Raw genomic sequence first — 15,726 nt, 5'->3', positions numbered from 1 at the left:
ATTGATTTCACCTCATACCCCCTAATTAAAATGTTTTTTTATTTTTGCAATCCTATCAATTTTGCAATTTTTGCAGAATGTGTGGCGGCCGGTTAACGATTATCTGCGGGCCCCAAATGGCCCCCAGGCCTTACTTTGTACACCCCTGCCGTAGCCCCTCTCATAGCAACAGCCGCCCCCCCCCCTCACCGTTTAGTGTTTCTTTTCCCCGGGATCTTTCGCCTCGCACTATGCAGACGGTCCCTTGGTCCGGGCTGCCTGTTCAGTGTTACCCCCTCCCCCACCGCCGTGCTCCGTTTCACTCAAAGATGGCGTCGGCTCCAGAGCCTCTGGTCTCTGGCTGCGTTCTAAGGCTTGTTGTTGTCTCCGTTCTGCGCGGTTCCGGCACCTTTTCCCCGGCGGATCGACACGGAATTCCGGTGAGTCGGCAGCGAGAGGCCTGATTTAAGAGGTCGTGGCGTGTTTTTTTTTAAACGGCGCGGCTATTCGCCCCCCAAACCCCGAGCCACAATCGGAGCTGCTTTTTCGGGGGGGACCGCGAGAGGGAGAGCGGGGTACTGGGGGGCTGGAAGGTGGTGTGTGTGTGTGTGGGGGGTGTTGGAGCAGCCGCCGCGGCCTAGCTGCTCCACTCCAGCGGCCTTGTCTCCTCCGCAGCCGCGGGCTAAAGTGTAACGTGGGGCGGGCAGACGTGAAGGCGAGGTGGGCGGGTGGAGGTATCTCTTGTCGGGTCTTTGTCGCCGGATGTGAAATAGTGCGCGGGGATGCCTCCATTCCCCCCTCCGCTAGCCCGACATGGCCGTCAGCAAGTTGCATTGTGCCCCCCAACACAAGGCCGCGGTCTTACCTTAAAATATGGGAATGACATTCAAAATGAGGTTTATTAGGCTCAGCTCGTCGCGGTGCGATTATTTGGCTTAAACGTGTGTTTTCGGCGGATTTTTTTTGTTTAATGCTCGGCGGTTCCCAGCCAGGAGGAGCCTGGCGTTTTCCTGCTGTTTACGTTCCGGGGGAGTAACGTTAGTAACACCGATCCTGGCTAGCTGGGTAACGTTAGCCGGCTAAACGACGGCATTTAGCGGGAAGGACTTAATTGTGCCAGCGACAATAAAGAAACGGGACACTTGTTTTCGTCTTATTTTTGCTACTGACTTTACTCGATTGTTTAGCTTAGCCACGCTCGGCTAATGTTTGCTAACTCGTCTGTGTTTTGACTACAAACCCCGTTTCCGTATGAGTTGGGAAATTGTGTTCGATGTAAATATAAACAGAAAACAATGATTTGCAAATCATTTTCAACCCCTATTCAGTTGAATGCACTACAAAGACAAGATATTTGATGTTCAAACTCATAAACTTTATTTTTTTTTGCAAATGACTTAGAATTTCATGGCTGCAACACATGCCAAAGTAGTTGGGAAAGGGCATGTTCACCACTGTGTTACATCACCTTTTCTTTTAACAACACTCAATAAACGTTTGGGAACTGAGGAAACTAATTGTTGAAGCTTTGAAAGTGGAATTCTTTCCCATTCTTGTTTTATGACTGGACTCTCGCGACTGTGTTGGATCCATTATGGATTGAACTTTCACAGTATCATGTTAGACCCGCTCGACATCCATTGCTTTCCTCCTCTCCAAGGTTCTCATAGTCATCATTGTCACCGACGTCCCACTGGGTGTGAGTTTTCCTTGCCCTTATGTGGGCCTACCGAGGATGTCGTAGTGGTTCGTGTTGTGGTTTGTGCAGCCCTTTGAGACACTAGTGATTTAGGGCTATATAAGTAAACATTGATTGATTGATTGATTGATTGATTGATTGATTGATTGATTATGTAGAGCTTCAGTTGTTCAACAGTCCGGGGTCTCCGCTTTTGTATTTTACACTTCATAATGCGCCGCACGTTTTCGATGGACTGCAGGCGGGCCAGGAAAGTACCCGCACTCTTTTTTTACAAAGCCATGCTGTTGTAACACCTGCTGAACGTGGCTTGGCATTGTCTTGCTGAAATAAGCAGGGGCGTCCGTGATAACGTTACATTTTCAACCCATATTCAGTTGAATGCACTACAAAGACAAGATATTTGATGTTCAAACTCATAAACTTTTTTTTTTTTTTTTGTAAATAATGATTAACTTAGAATTTCATGGCTGCAACACGTGCCAAAGTAGTTGGGAAAGGGCATGTTCACCACTGTGTTACAGCACCTTTTCTTTTAACAACACTCAATAAACGTTTGGGAACTGAGGAAACTAATTGTTGAAGTTTCGAAAGTGGAATTCTTTCCCATTCTTGTTTTATGACTGGACTCTCGCGACTGTGTTGGATCCATTATGGATTGAACTTTCACAGTATCATGTTAGACCCGCTCGACATCCATTGCTTTCCTCCTCTCCAAGGTTCTCATAGTCATCATTGTCACCGACGTCCCGCTGGGTGTGAGTTTTCCTTGCCCTTATGTGGGCCTACCGAGGATGTCGTAGTGGTTCGTGTTGTGGTTTGTGCAGCCCTTTGAGACACTAGTGATTTAGGGCTATATAAGTAAACATTGATTGATTGATTATGTAAAGCTTCAGTTGTTCAACAGTCCGGGGTCTCCGCTTTTGTATTTTACGCTTCATAATGCGCCGCACGTTTTCGATGGACTGCAGGCGGGCCAGGAAAGTACCCGCACTCTTTTTTTACAAAGCCATGCTGTTGTAACACCTGCTGAACGTGGCTTGGCATTATCTTGCTGAAATAAGCAGGGGCGTCCGTGATAACGTTACATTTTCAACCCATATTCAGTTGAATGCACTACAAAGACAAGATATTTGATGTTCAAACTCATAAACTTAATTTTTTTTTTTTTGCAAATAATGATTAACTTAGAATTTCATGGCTGCAACACATGCCAAAGTAGTTGGGAAAGGGCATGTTCACCACTGTGTTACATCACCTTTTCTTTTAACAACACTCAAACGTTTGGGAACTGAGGAAACTAATTGTTGAAGCTTCGAAAGTGGAATTCTTTCCCATTCTTGTTTTATGACTGGACTCTCGCGACTGTGTTGGATCCATTATGGATTGAACTTTCACAGTATCATGTTAGACCCGCTTGACATCCATTGCTTTCCTCCTCTCCAAGGTTCTCATAGTCATCATTGTCACCGACGTCCCACTGGGTGTGAGTTTTCCTTGCCCTTATGTGGGCCTACCGAGGATGTCGTAGTGGTTCGTGTTGTGGTTTGTGCAGCCCTTTGAGACACTAGTGATTTAGGGCTATATAAGTAAACATTGATTGATTGATTGATTATGTAGAGCTTCAGTTGTTCAACAGTCCGGGGTCTCCGCTGTCGTATTTTACGCTTCATAATGCGCCGCACATTTTCGATGGACTGCAGGCGGGCCAGGAAAGTACCAGCACTCTTTTTTTACGAAGCCATGCTGTTGTAACACCTGCTGAACGTGGCTTGGCATTGTCTTGCTGAAATAAGCAGGGGCGTCCATGATAACGTTACTTGGATGACAACATATGTTGCTCCAAAACCTGTATGGACCATTCAGCATTAATGGTGCCTTTACAGATGTGTAAGTTACCCATGCCTTGGGCACTAATGCACCCCCATACCATCACAGATGCTGGCTTTTGAACTTCGCGCCTATAACAATCAGGATGGTTATTTTCCTCTTTGTTTCGAAGGAAACCACGTCCACAGTTTCCAAATATAATTTTAAATGTGGACTCGTCAGACCACAGAACACTTTTCTACTTTGCATCAGTCCATCGTAGATGAGCTCGGGCCCAGCGAAGCCAGCGGCGTTCCTTGGTGTTGTTGATAAATGGGTCTTGCTTTGCATAGCAGAGTTTTAACTTCCACTTACAGATGTAGCAACCAACTGTAGTTACTGACAGTGGTTTTATGAAGCGTTCCTGAGCCCATGTGGTGATATCCTTTACACACTGTCTGTTTTTGATGCAGTACCACCTGAGGGATCAACGTTCCGTAATATCATTGCTTATGTGCAGTGATTTCTCCAGATTCTCTGAACCTTTTGATGATTTTACGGACCGTAGATGGTGAAATCCCTAAATTCCTTGCAATAGCTTGTTGAGAAATGTTGTTCTAAAACTGTTTGACAATTTGCTTACAAATTGGTGACCCTCGCCCATCCTTGTTTGTGAATTACTTAGCATTTTATAGAAGCTGCTTTTATACCCAATCATGGCACCCACCTGTTCCCAATTAGCCTGCACACCTGTGGGATGTTCCAAATAAGTGTTTGATGAGAATTTCTCAACTTTTTCAGTATTTATTGACACCTTTCCCAACTTCTTTGTCACGTGTTGCTGGCATCAAGTTCTAAAGTTAGTGATTATTTGCAAAAAAAAAAAGTTTATCAGTTTGAACATCAAATATGTTGTCTTTGTAGCATATTCAACTGAATATGGGTTGAAAATGATTTGTAAATCATTGTATTCTGTTTATATTTACATCTAACACAATTTCCCACCTCATATGGAAACAGGGTTTGTATCTAATGCTTAAACCAAAAATAAACAAAAGGTAAGTGCCCTTTAAGAAAAGGCATGGAAGCTTAGGCAAGGCTATGTGGAACAAAACTACAACTGAACTGGCTGCAAAGTAAACAAAAAAAGAATGCTGGACGACAGCAAAGACTTACTGTGGAGCAAAGACGGCGTCCACAAAGTACATCCGAACATGACATGACAATGGACAATGTCACCACAAAGAGGGATAAAAACAACTGAAATATTCTTGATTGCTAAAACAAAGCAGGTGCGGGACATATCGCTCAAAGGAAGACATGAAACTGCTACAGGAAAATACCAAAAAAAAAGGGAAAAAGCCACCAAAATAGGAGTGCAAGACAAGAACTAAAACACTACACACAAGAAAACAGCAAAAAAGTCAAAATAAGTCATGGTGTGATGTGACAGGTAGTGACAGTATACCTACTTTGAGACAAGAGCTATAGTGATGCATGCCTGGTAATAGTTTAAAGTCATACCCAACAATTGCGACGGCGACTTTTTACTCTCAACTGAGTTTAGTGTTTTAATGATTTCTGCTGGTGGTGTGCCTCCGGATTTTTTTAAACGCAAAAAATGTGCCTAGGCTCAAAAAAGGTTAAAAAACACTGCGTTAGGCAACAAAACAGAGTGGTAGGTCACTGAAATGGGCTGATGTCATGTGTATTACATGTTTCCTTTTCTATTTTTCCAAATGTACTCCCTCTGTATGTTCCTGTGCGCCGATTTTGGTATTAATAGCATGTTTTGGTAGTGTTCCACGTAAACATCCATCCATTTCCTACCGCTTGTCTCTTTCGGGATCGCTTGGACACCCCCATCGCAGTCCATGTAAACAAAACAAACTAAATAATAACGAGCGACTTTATATTAATTTGAGTGTTTTGAATCATTTTTCACTGTTATTTCATTATAAGGAAGTACTTTGTTTATATATGTATGTAAGGGCACTGCTGTTAGGTTTGTTTTTAAGTTTAGTTTAGTTTTTAGTTTATTATTTCTTCGGTCAGTGGTCAACAAAATAAACAGTTTTACATAAGCAAACAGTTGTACTTTCATAAATTGAAAATGTTGCAGACCAAAAGGGTTTAGGCCGAAGTTGAGCACTTATTCCGCCTAACCCTATAAACAATGTCAAATAAAAGATGAGTTTCTAAAAAATATAACATTTCCTTTGCACAACATATTGTAAATACACTTTGTACACAACATAAACACTAAACACATAAACACTAAACGCATAAACAACATAAAGCGCTATACAAGTACAACCCATTTATCATTTATTTAATTATATACACAGTAAAGACATGTGAAATATCCTTGTTTAAATTCTGTTGCCTCCCTTGCTTGACTTGAATGGTATCTGAACAGTTTGATACACATCCGTTTTTCTTACCGGTGTCTTTTTTTTTTGTGTGTCTTTTTTCACGCAGGGTGCATCTGCTGCAGAAGCACAATAGGCATGACGGTGATCAGCCCTGGGTTCTCCGTCCTGGTGTTGAGAAGCCCGGACTGCCGGAGTTAAAGAACACGGTGAAAGGGAATAATATTTTGAAGAACTCAAATTTATCCCACAGACGTTTGTTGCTGAACTGTTTAAACGCAGGTCTTGGAGAACATGGTCATTGTTTTGCAGCTCACGTTGAGAATTTGTTTACTTACCAGTGACTGTTAACAGACTGGTTTATCGTTAAAATTAACACTTAACATTCAGTTACACTCGTCACATTCCTGTGACTGCAGTGGGTGGACCGATTTGATTTGAATGGCGAGTTAGGTTTTTGGGGGTTGGGCTATGGTCAGCTGCACACGGCCGAGTTGTTCATATTCTGCTTCTGTGGGAGTATCCGTGCGGCCGCAAGACAAGGGATAGTAAGTGGAGGTGAAGCAAGAAGAACTAGAAAGAAGAGGAGGGGCGGCGGCGCTTCGGCGCAGGCCAGTTGTTTTTCTTTGGCCTGTAGTTGACCTTTTTTTTGGGGGGAGTTTGGTGAGAGCGGTAAGGCCCCAGGGCCACCGTGGCCTGACAGACTGCAGCCATGGTGAAACTGGCCAACCCCATGTACACCCAGTGGATTCTAGAGGCCATCAAGAAGGTGAAAAAGCAGAAGCAGCGACCATCGGAGGAGCGTATTTGCAATGCTGTTTCTATGTCCCATGGACTCGACCGCAGGACGATACTGGAACAATTAGAGCTCAGCGTCAAAGATGGAACCATCCTTAAAGTCTCCAACAAAGGTCTCAACTCTTACAAGGATCCTGATAATCCTGGGCGCTTGGTTCCTCCCAAGCTAAAAGGCAGCAGCTCTGTCGGCGGAGGCGGCAGCAGCAGCGGCGGCGGTGGCGGCGGCGGCGCCGGAGGCGGTGGTGGCGGCGGTAGCAGCAGCAGCACTGGTGGCAGCTTTCACAAGAGACCTGGACTTGACTGGAACAAGTTGATTAAGCGGGCTCTGGAGGGCCTCCATGAGCCGAGCGGCTCCAGCTTAAAAAACATCGAGCGCTTTCTCAAGTGCCAGGCGGATGTGGCAGCCTATCTGTCGGGCAGCGGCTCCATGGGGCCAGGCCTTTTCCACCAGCAGCTAAGGGTCGGCCTCAAAAGAGCCGTGGCCCATGGACGTGTGGCCAAGCAGGGTCCGCTTTTTCAGCTCATCAGCCGCAGCTCCTCCCTGGATGACGGCACTGGGCTGGTGTCCCTGGAATCGCTGCCACCCGTCCGCCTGCTACCCCATGAGAAAGATAAGGTGAGTTTTAAATATTGTTTATACACCTGAAGCAAATATAATTAGTCAATTGTCACATATAATTTTGAGAGCCAGTTTCTTTTTAGTCCATTTCTTTTGTCAAATTTACAAATTTAGGAAAACACAAATGTCCACTGTAGGTTATGATGGGAATACAGTGATTTTTGCCCTGCACTTGTATTGAATGATAGTCAGTGCTGTGACTTACATGATAGAAAGGTCTTCAACTATGGCAACCTTTACCACTCAAATAGCCATTTTGATCCGTTTCACAAAATAAAGAAAACAATGGGAGCCACAAAACTCTTTTGAAATTTAAAATGAAATAACAGTGCATACAGAGTTTTTTTTTAGTTTGTGCTATGTATAAACCAGGGGTCTCAGACACGCGGCCCCGCACCTTAATATGAAAATGTAATGATAGTGGGGCCCGCGAGTTTTTTATGAATGCCGCTTGACAGCATCACACTTGCCAACCCTCCCGAATAATCCGAGAGACTACCGAATGTCAGATCAACCATTCTCGTGAAAGTTTGCAGAACTTCCCTCGATTAACAATAATAAGGGCAACCTATGAAGGTGCTGCCTTCACGTCCAGTCAGCTTGACGGCCCAGTCACATGTCGTACGAGGCTTCTGCTGTCACACAAACGATTGCACTTCATACTTGTTCAACAGCCATACAGGTTACACTGAGGGTTGTGATATAAACAACTTTAACATTCTTACTAGTATGCGCCACACTGTGAACCCACACCAAACAAGAATGACAAACACATTTTGGGAGAACATCAGCACTGTAACACAACATAAACACAAAAGAACAAAGACCCAGAATCCCATGCATCCCACTCTTCCGGGCTACATTATAGCTAGTCGGTTGAGGTTGGAGGAGGCGGGGTTTGGCACTAATGTAGCCCGGAAGAGTAGGGATGCTTGGAATTCTGGGTATTTGTTCTTTTGTGTTTGTTGTGTTATAGTGCAGATGTTCTCCCAAAATGTGTTTGTCATTCTTGTTTGGTGTGGGTTCCCAGTATGGCGCATATTAGTAAGAGTGTTAAAGTTGTTTATATTACAACCCTCAGTGTAACCTGTATGGCTGTTGACTAAGTATACGTTGCAGTCGCTTTCGTGTGTTAACAGTGGCTAAACATAGAATGACCAGTCGACACGCAGATCGCGTGATGTAAAAGCGGGCGCGACGACATGTTGTAGAGGAGGTTAAAGACGTTGCCATCACTGTACACCCTCAGTATTGTAGTTCAGGTGAAAATTGGAGAATGTCATCCCCGGGTGATTTCTGAAAGAGGCACTAAAATCCGGAGACTTCACGGAATAGTCGTAGGGGTCGGCAATTTAGCAGCTGAGCCACATCAGAGTGATCAAAGAACCGCGGGTTGCCGACCCCTGAACTATAGGAAGGTATGTTTATCTAACATGTTTTGTTGGTAATGTCCTTGCGAACACAAAGTGTGTTGCTGCTTTGTTAGCCTCTGGGCGGGTCAGGCGGAGGAAGTCCCATGGCTCCCAGCCACTGTGGTCCGTCTGCAGCCTGGTTTCCCAGTCTGGACATGGCTGTCAGAAAGGGGCGCGCTGAAGCAGAGTGCAAAAGTCTACAGTGGCGCTGTTTGAGGCTGGATGATGCAAGCCACAAACCTCCGAAAGAAAAAAGAGAGGCCGAGACATCCAGTGAGAAGAAAGCAAGAATGAGCTGTAGAGGCAGACATGCAGGCGACAGAGGAGAGCGGGAACACACCCACTTTTGTAACCTGATCTGAGAGAGCAGCCGGTTGCTATCTTCTTGCTTCTTATTGCCATGGACGTCTACACTTGAATGTCCCGAGAAAGAAACAGAAGCTGTGATGGCGTTGCAATGTATGTCTTCCAAAAAAATTCATTCACGGCGCACAACATCGAGCCTCCTGCATTACAAGCACGCCAGCGCACGTTTGCATGGGCGGCATGTAAACACACTTAGTTCCAATTGATACTGTGTTTTATTGCCTGCTAGCCAGTTAACAACAATAGATTTGGAGGATTTAGGCTGGCCCGCGCTCCTGTTTTGACTGGCTACCGTCTTTATCTGTGCTCTTTGTGAGCGTGTACATGCCTTCGCAAGCACCCAGGCTCCCAGAAGGCTGCACGCACGCGCTAAAAAGGATTAGCTTAGAGAGCAGGCCGCAGTCATATGGGGTCTGTATAACACAATGACCTGCTTAGCTGCAAATGGTGCACCTTTAGGATGGCCAGACTTGCTTTCTCTGACTCAGCTACTCATCAGCTTGCTGCCACGCTAGCCACTATTTAAAAACAAACAATCCTTATCCTACAAAATCAAAACATTGTTCATTCTTTAGATACCATTTGGTTGGAGTGTCCATTATTAGACATTAAAAATGTTGTTTAAAACAAGGGAATTGTGCATGACAGCCGAGTTCTTTAGTTGGGTATTGCTAAGGTATGTAACAAAACCTCATGGTACAATATCACAGTATTAAGGACACTGTACAATATCATTGTGGTATATGTAAAAAAAAAAAAAAGACTTGCCATAGTGTGCAAAGGAAGTAACAGGAATGTTCGGGATAATCACCCATTTTCTACCGCTTACTCCCTTTTGGGGTCGCGGGGGGCGCTGGCGCCTATCTCAGCTACAATCGGGCGGAAGGCGGGGTACACCCTGGACAAGTCGCCACCTCATCGCAGGGCCAAAACAGATAGACAGACAACATTAACACTCACATACTAGGGCCAATTTAGTGTTGCCAATCAACCTATCCCCAGGTGCATGTTTTTGGAAGTGGGAGGAAGCCGGAGTACCCGGAGGGAACCCACGCATTCACGTGGAGAACATGCAAAATCCACACAGAAAGATCCCAAGCCTGGATTTGAACCCGGGACTGCAGGAACTTGGTATTGTGAGGCAGACGCACTAACCCCTCTGCCACCGATAAACACACTCGCTGTAATTGAACACTAACATAATACAAAAATGTTGTATTTAGGACTGGGCGATATGGCCTTTTATTGAATATCTCGATATTTTTAGGCCATGTTACGATACACGATATATATCTCTATATTTTGCCTTAGCCTTGAATGAACACTTGATGCATATAATCACACCAGTATGATGATTCTGTGTCTACATTAAAACTTTCTTGTTTTTACTGCATTAAACTTTCATGCAGAGAGGGAAATCACAACTAAGTCAATTCACTAAAATTGTATTTATTAAACAGTTATTAGATAGATAGATAGTACTTTATTGATTCCTTCAGGAAAATTAAAATTCCAGCAGCAGTGTACAGAGTTGAGATCATTTTAAATTAAAGTAAAAAGTAAATAATGGGGGTTTAAATGGCAACAAAATAGAGAAATATTACAATAAGAATAAAAAATACAAAGCAACAATGGGAATAAAAATATGACAGTAAAATAAGAATATAACAAGACAAAGTAGAATGTAGTGACTGTTATGGAAATGTATTGCACTGTTATTGTTTTGCATCCCCTGTCATCCTAGTACCCCCCGCCCCCCGCCCTAGAGAGGAGTTGTACAGTCTAATGGCGTGTGGGACAAAGGAGTTTTTGAGTCTATTAGTCCTGCACTTGGGATGAAGCAGTCTAGCACTGAACAGGCTCCTCTGGCTACTGATAACACTATGCAGAGGGTGACTGGCATCATCCAGGATGCTCACTAGTTTGTCAACAGTCCTCTTCTCTGCCACCGTCACCAGTGAGTCCAGATTCATTCCGATTGTAGAACCGGCCCGCCTGATCAGTTTGTCAAGTCTGGAGCTGTCCTTCTTAGATGTACTGCCCCCCCAGCACACTACCATGTAGAACAGAACACTGGCAACCACAGACTGGTAGTAGAGCCACAGGAGGTTTTTTACAAAGCAGTGGCACAAACATTCATGTCATTTCCAAAACAGAGAGTGCAAGATTGTCAGAGACATTTTAAACGGCGCAGATGACGTATCAAAACAACGGTACATTAAAGTGCACTTTTTGTACAGAACGCCACTGCAATAGTTAAAAACAAAGTGCACTTATTTGCATGATGATCACAAGATATTTAAATGACTGTCAAATAAAAATGTGCTGCATAATAGGAAATCAAATCGTGTATGTCCTTCGCTATGAGGTCGGTTCCTGCGGACGTTATCTCCTTCAGTTGTTCACTTTTTTTTTTTCATACGGTGTTGATGTGGAAATGGTTGCTTGAGAAATTTGTGGTTGTGGCATCGAACGCAGAGTTTCCAGCACTCTTCATTCTCTAGCGGGTGACTTTTCAAATGATGCTACAAATGAACAGTAATGCTACTTTTTGTAGCAACGCTTTTTGACGCATCCTTGATATATTACGGTTGTCTGTTCAACATCTTCCCGCTTGAAGCCAAACCACCACTGTTTTTCTTGGGAATGAATTCTTTGTTAATTTATTACTAGATTCACACCTTCTTTTTCTCGTATTACCGCTTGCACCACAGCTAAAGGTACCCATGTTGCTACATCTCTGCTCTGCAAGGGCGTATGAAGTGTCAAGCGCGACAGTATGTGACGTATGTAAGAAGGTGCGCTTGTTTTAGGTCTCTGCGAAAAGGAGGGACGAGAGAGTGAGAAAAGCCTGTAGTGTAATGCCTGCAGCTTAAAGCAACTGCGTGAGAATGTATACTCTAATATCACGATATCTTCATTTTCTATATCGCACAGACAAACCCGTGATATATCGAGTATATTCATTATATCGCCCAGCCCTAGTTGTAATCATATTTATCACAAGTTACTATTTACTACAGTAGACATTACTTCTATCAGTTTGGAGAACTGCATTTTTTCAGAAAAGGTAACTCACATTTTGACTTTTAATAATGTAAATACCTCACAAATTGACGTTCAGCTTTGCTGGCTTCATCTTTTCCAGGTGAAGGTAGCTTATCGAGTAGTTTTTGATGTGCAGATGGTGCTTACCCTCAGCATGGCGTGCCCTGACTGAGTCTGTTTTGGCTCGGAACGCTCAAGCCAAACGTGGCACGCTTTATTACTTCCGCCAAAGAGGTTATGTTTTCGCCAGGGTTTGTTTGTCTTTTAGCAACATAACTCAAACAGTTATTAAGATTTTGGAAAAAACCCAAATTGTTTTATCTACTATGAAGTAGTTTCACCTCCCGCTTTCTCTTCCTCTCTACTAGTTAAGACGTTCCACACTCCCCCATGCGTCCCGCCCTACACAGGATTCCGGGAGATGTATAATGCAAAAGTGCCAGAAAATCCTAAACTCACCAAGTTTTTGTTTGATACTGTCACGCGACATAGCATTATTGATAAGATTTGGACCCTGCAATACTACGGTATCTACGGTACTGTTTTATCCCAATTATTGCTCTTGTGGCCTTGTTATGAAGTTGTCTCATAAGGATGTATTTTAAAGTATGTGATGTGTATTTTGAAAGAGTTGCCTATTTTTCGTTTATTTTAAAGGCCTTCTGAAACCCACTACCACCGACCACACAGTCTGATAGTTTATATATCAATGGTGAAATATTAACATTGCAACACATGCCAATACGGCCGGTTTAGTTCACTAAATTACAATTTAAAATTTCCCGCGGAGTTTCCTGTTGAAAATGTCGCGGAATGATGACGCGTGTTTGTGACGTTATTGGTTGGAGGGGACATATTAGCCCAGCACCACTGGCGGCTTAAAGGGGAACATTATCACCAGACCTATGTAAGCGTCAATATATACCTTGATGGTGCAGAAAAAAGAGCATTTATTTTTTTAACCGATTTACGAACTCTAAATAGGTGAATTTTGCCGAATTAAACTCCTTTCTGTTTATCGGGCTGTAGGCGATGACGTCAGAATGTGACGTCGCCGAGGTAACACACCCGCCATTTTCATTTTCAACACATTACAAACACCGGGTCTCAGCTCTGTTATTTTCCGTTTTTTGGACTATTTTTTGGAACCTTGGAGACATCATGCCTCGTCGGTGTGTTGTCGGAGGGTGTAACAACACTAACAGGGAGGGATTCAAGTTGCACCACTGGCCCGAAGATGCCAAAGTGTCTGCCGCCAGACCCCCATTGAATGTACCGGAGTGTCTCCACATTTGACCGGCGATGCTATAGCAGACATGGCACAGAGATGTATGGATAACCTGCAGATGCATTTGCAACGATAGTCAATGAAATCACAAAGGTGAGTTTTGTTGATGTTGACTGCCACCTAATCGATGCTAACATGCTATTTACTGGCGGTGCTAAACCAGACATGGCACAGAGATGTATGGATAACCTGTAGATGCATTTGCAACTATATTACGTTTCCTTCCACCCACTATTAATGCGAAACAAACACTTACCAATCGACGGATTTAAGTTGCTCCAGTGTCAAAAGATGCGAAAGTCCTGATCGTTTGGTCCGCACATTTTACCGGCGATGCTAACGCAGCTATTCGGCCATGCTATGGCTATGAATAGCGTCAATAGCTATTCGCTCAATAGCTTCAGTTTCTTCTTCAACATTTTCATACTCCAGCCATCTGTTTCAATACATGCGTAATCTGTTGAATCGCTTAAGTCGCTGAAATCCGAGTTTGAATCCGAGCTAATGTCACTATATCTTGCTGTTGTATTCCCATTGTTTGTTTACATTGGCAGCACTGTGTGACGTCACAGGGAAATGGCCAGTGTCTTCGCAGAGAGTCGAAAATAAGGCACTTTAAAGCTTTATTTAGGGATATTCCGAGACCGGTAAAATAAAAAAAATAAAAAATACAACAAGCCACTGGGAACTGATTTTTATTGTTTTTAACCCTTTTGAAATTGTGATAATGTTCCCCTTTAAAGTCGTCTCTTTTCATCGCGCAATTACACAGTATTTTGGACATCTGTGTTGCTGAATCTTTTGCAATTTGTTCAATTAATAATGGAGAAGTCAAAGTAGAAAGATGGAGGTGGGAAGCGTTTAGCCTTTAGCCACACAAACACACGGTGTTTCCTTGTTTAAAATTCCCGGAGGTGAAGCTTTACTAGGGATCAGAGCGGTCAAGCGAACATGGATCCCGACTACATGTCAACCAGCAGTTTTCGGTGAGAAAATTGTGGAAATAAGTCTCCTCTTACCGGAGATCAGCGGAGCCAGCATCCTCCTGCAGCTGCCGTGACTTCTCTCATAGACTCTGGCGTCAAACACCCGTGACCACACTACTCCGACTTTAAGGTACTATTTAACTCACTAAAACACTAGCAACACAATAGGCAGATAAGGGATTTCCCAAAATTATCCTAGTAAATGTGTCTAAAAACATCTGAATCGCTCTCACTTGCCCTTTTTTCTTATTTTATTTTATTTTTCTAGGCCTTCACTCTAAAGATCTTCATCCACAAATCTTTCATCCTCGCTCAAATTAATGGGGAAATTGTCGCTTTCTCGGTCCGAATAGCTCTAGCTGCTGCTGGCTATTATTGTAAACAATGTTCAGATGTGAGGAGCTCCACAACCCGTGACGTCACGCGCACATCGTCTGCTACTTCCAGTAAAGCCAAGGCTTTTTTATTAGCGACCAAAAGTTGGGAACTTTATCGTTGATGTTCTCGACTAAATCCTTTCAGCAAAAATATGGCGATACCGCAAAATGATCAAGTATGACACATAAAATGGACCCGCTATCCCCGTTTGAATAAGAAAAGCTCATTTCAGTAGGCCTTTAAGCTCTGTGTGGAGGTGTGAATGCTAATATGGCAAATTCCAAATTTGCTCCATTGCCAAAAGGCTGGCAAAAGTTATGATTTCTCAAGATGAAGAGCAGAGAGGCTTTCAGTGAACTTTTTGGGAGGAAAAATCGAAACAAATTGCGGAGCACCAGGCATTGACCTCATTTGTGAGTAGATTTGTGTACGCAGTTCGCTGTTTATGTCATAGTGTGCCATACAAACAGGATCGCAGACCCTATTTCCGTCCGTCTCCCTCCTCTCATCCTAATAGGGTGCCATTGCCAGGTCATGAAGGGGGAGGTGAAGGGGGATCGAAGTCAACCAGGGGTCATGGATATATAGACTCCAAATCTCATTGCCTCCCTGAGCACCCGTTAGCGGTATGAAGCGTTGGCCATTAGGTGGGATGGGCTTGACGTGGAGTCTTTGTGCGCGGAGCTGTGTGATTACATAGTTGTGTGTGTGTGATGTTCATCCCGTCATAATAGACAAGAGCAATCTCCCTGCCCTGCGATTGCCCTCTCCCCAACAGCTGGAGTGGGGTGAACCAGAGTTCTCAATGCCGGCGTGCAGTGTCACGGTGAGGACGTGTGAAAAAAGCCACTTGCATGCACGTATGCGGCGACTTCCCTCCAAAATATGCAACCGACCATTTAACTCTTTCGTCTATCGCAAGCCCTCTGCAGCTATTGTTTTTTTTTTTTTTTGCTATTGGCGCTGAAACCT

The 15,726-nt window shown here is 43.8% G+C and overlaps 1 protein-coding gene across 2 annotated transcripts in view; it reads left to right on the top strand.

The window, feature by feature from the left end:
- Nucleotides 1–250: 250 nt before the first annotated feature.
- kat6a (K(lysine) acetyltransferase 6A) overlaps nt 251–15,726 on the top strand; it is a 114,183-nt gene continuing 98,707 nt past the window's right edge. Inside the window, exons 1-2 of one of the 2 annotated variants that reach the window (XM_061907078.1) lie at nt 251–419; nt 5,969–7,273. In XM_061907078.1, coding sequence (XP_061763062.1) covers nt 6,572–7,273 — 702 coding nt within the window. In that variant the 5' untranslated portion in view covers nt 251–419; nt 5,969–6,571. The remainder of the gene's footprint in view (nt 420–5,968; nt 7,274–15,726) is intronic. The other variant, XM_061907076.1, reaches the window with a different exon arrangement.

This window comes from Nerophis ophidion, linkage group LG07, assembly GCF_033978795.1.
Source record: "Nerophis ophidion isolate RoL-2023_Sa linkage group LG07, RoL_Noph_v1.0, whole genome shotgun sequence".
NCBI lineage: Eukaryota > Metazoa > Chordata > Actinopteri > Syngnathiformes > Syngnathidae > Nerophis > Nerophis ophidion.
The sequence above is the reverse complement of the archived record's forward strand: the minus strand, read 5'-3'. Positions and strand labels throughout refer to the sequence as shown.